The 729-nt window shown below is 52.1% G+C and overlaps 1 protein-coding gene across 1 annotated transcript in view; it reads right to left on the bottom strand.

Moving 5' to 3' along the window:
- Positions 1-281: 281 nt before the first annotated feature.
- LOC113204061 (cuticle protein 16.5-like) overlaps positions 282-729 on the bottom strand; it is a 1129-nt gene continuing 681 nt past the window's right edge. The window contains exon 3 of the mRNA XM_052274726.1: positions 282-290. Within this exon, the coding sequence (XP_052130686.1) occupies positions 282-290 (9 nt within the window). The remainder of the gene's footprint in view (positions 291-729) is intronic.

The raw sequence follows: 729 nt of genomic DNA, 5'->3' as shown, positions 1-729 counted from the left end.
CTAAGTAGTGACTACGAAGCAGTTTGGTTCTTACAATCAGAAAGTCGATCGTCCCACAAGCTACTAGAATTTCTGGTCGTAGTAATCAACTTCTGATTACAACAACTAATTATTTTTTTCCGTGTAGGGAACTCTGAATCCACCTGAATTGTAGGACAATTCTGTCATGTTAAGTTTCAAGCAGAGGGGGCCACAGCTTCGAAAACCTAGTGTACGCCCACTCTAGCAATCTACCATAATCTTCAGCGATCTCTAGGCCATCGATCCCAAAAAGTCAAGCTTTATTTGTTCTGGGCAGATAGTGGTTTTAGTTAGTGTTTAAGGGCACAGTTGTAAAAGGCATAATGTTGTGGAAAAATATTATTGTTTATTTCCAAAGTTGTGGTAACATCCGTTTGGTAAATGAGAACCTGCTGTTCCGCTGCGTTGTGGTGGTTTCAATCTAGTAGTTGAGGTAGCTGCTCTGCAGAAGCAGGGGGTAGGAAGCGGCGCCGTAGATGGGAGCCTCCACATGATGGTGGACAGCGGGCAGCTCGACGTGCTGGTGCACGGCGGGGGCGGCGTAGGTAGAGTGGCGGCTGAAGGAGTGGGTGGAGGTGCTGACGGGGGCGAGGCCGACGGCGCTCACGGCGGGAGCGGCGTAGGAGATGGCGGGGGCGGCGTAGGAGATGGCGGGGGCGGCATAGGAGGCGTGGGACAGCGCGGGGGCAGCGTACGAGATGGCGGGGG

The sequence above is a fragment of the Frankliniella occidentalis genome, unplaced genomic scaffold, assembly GCF_000697945.3.
Source record: "Frankliniella occidentalis isolate FOCC.00 unplaced genomic scaffold, Focc_3.1 Scaffold429, whole genome shotgun sequence".
NCBI lineage: Eukaryota > Metazoa > Arthropoda > Insecta > Thysanoptera > Thripidae > Frankliniella > Frankliniella occidentalis.
This window is presented reverse-complemented; position numbering and strand designations above follow the sequence as displayed.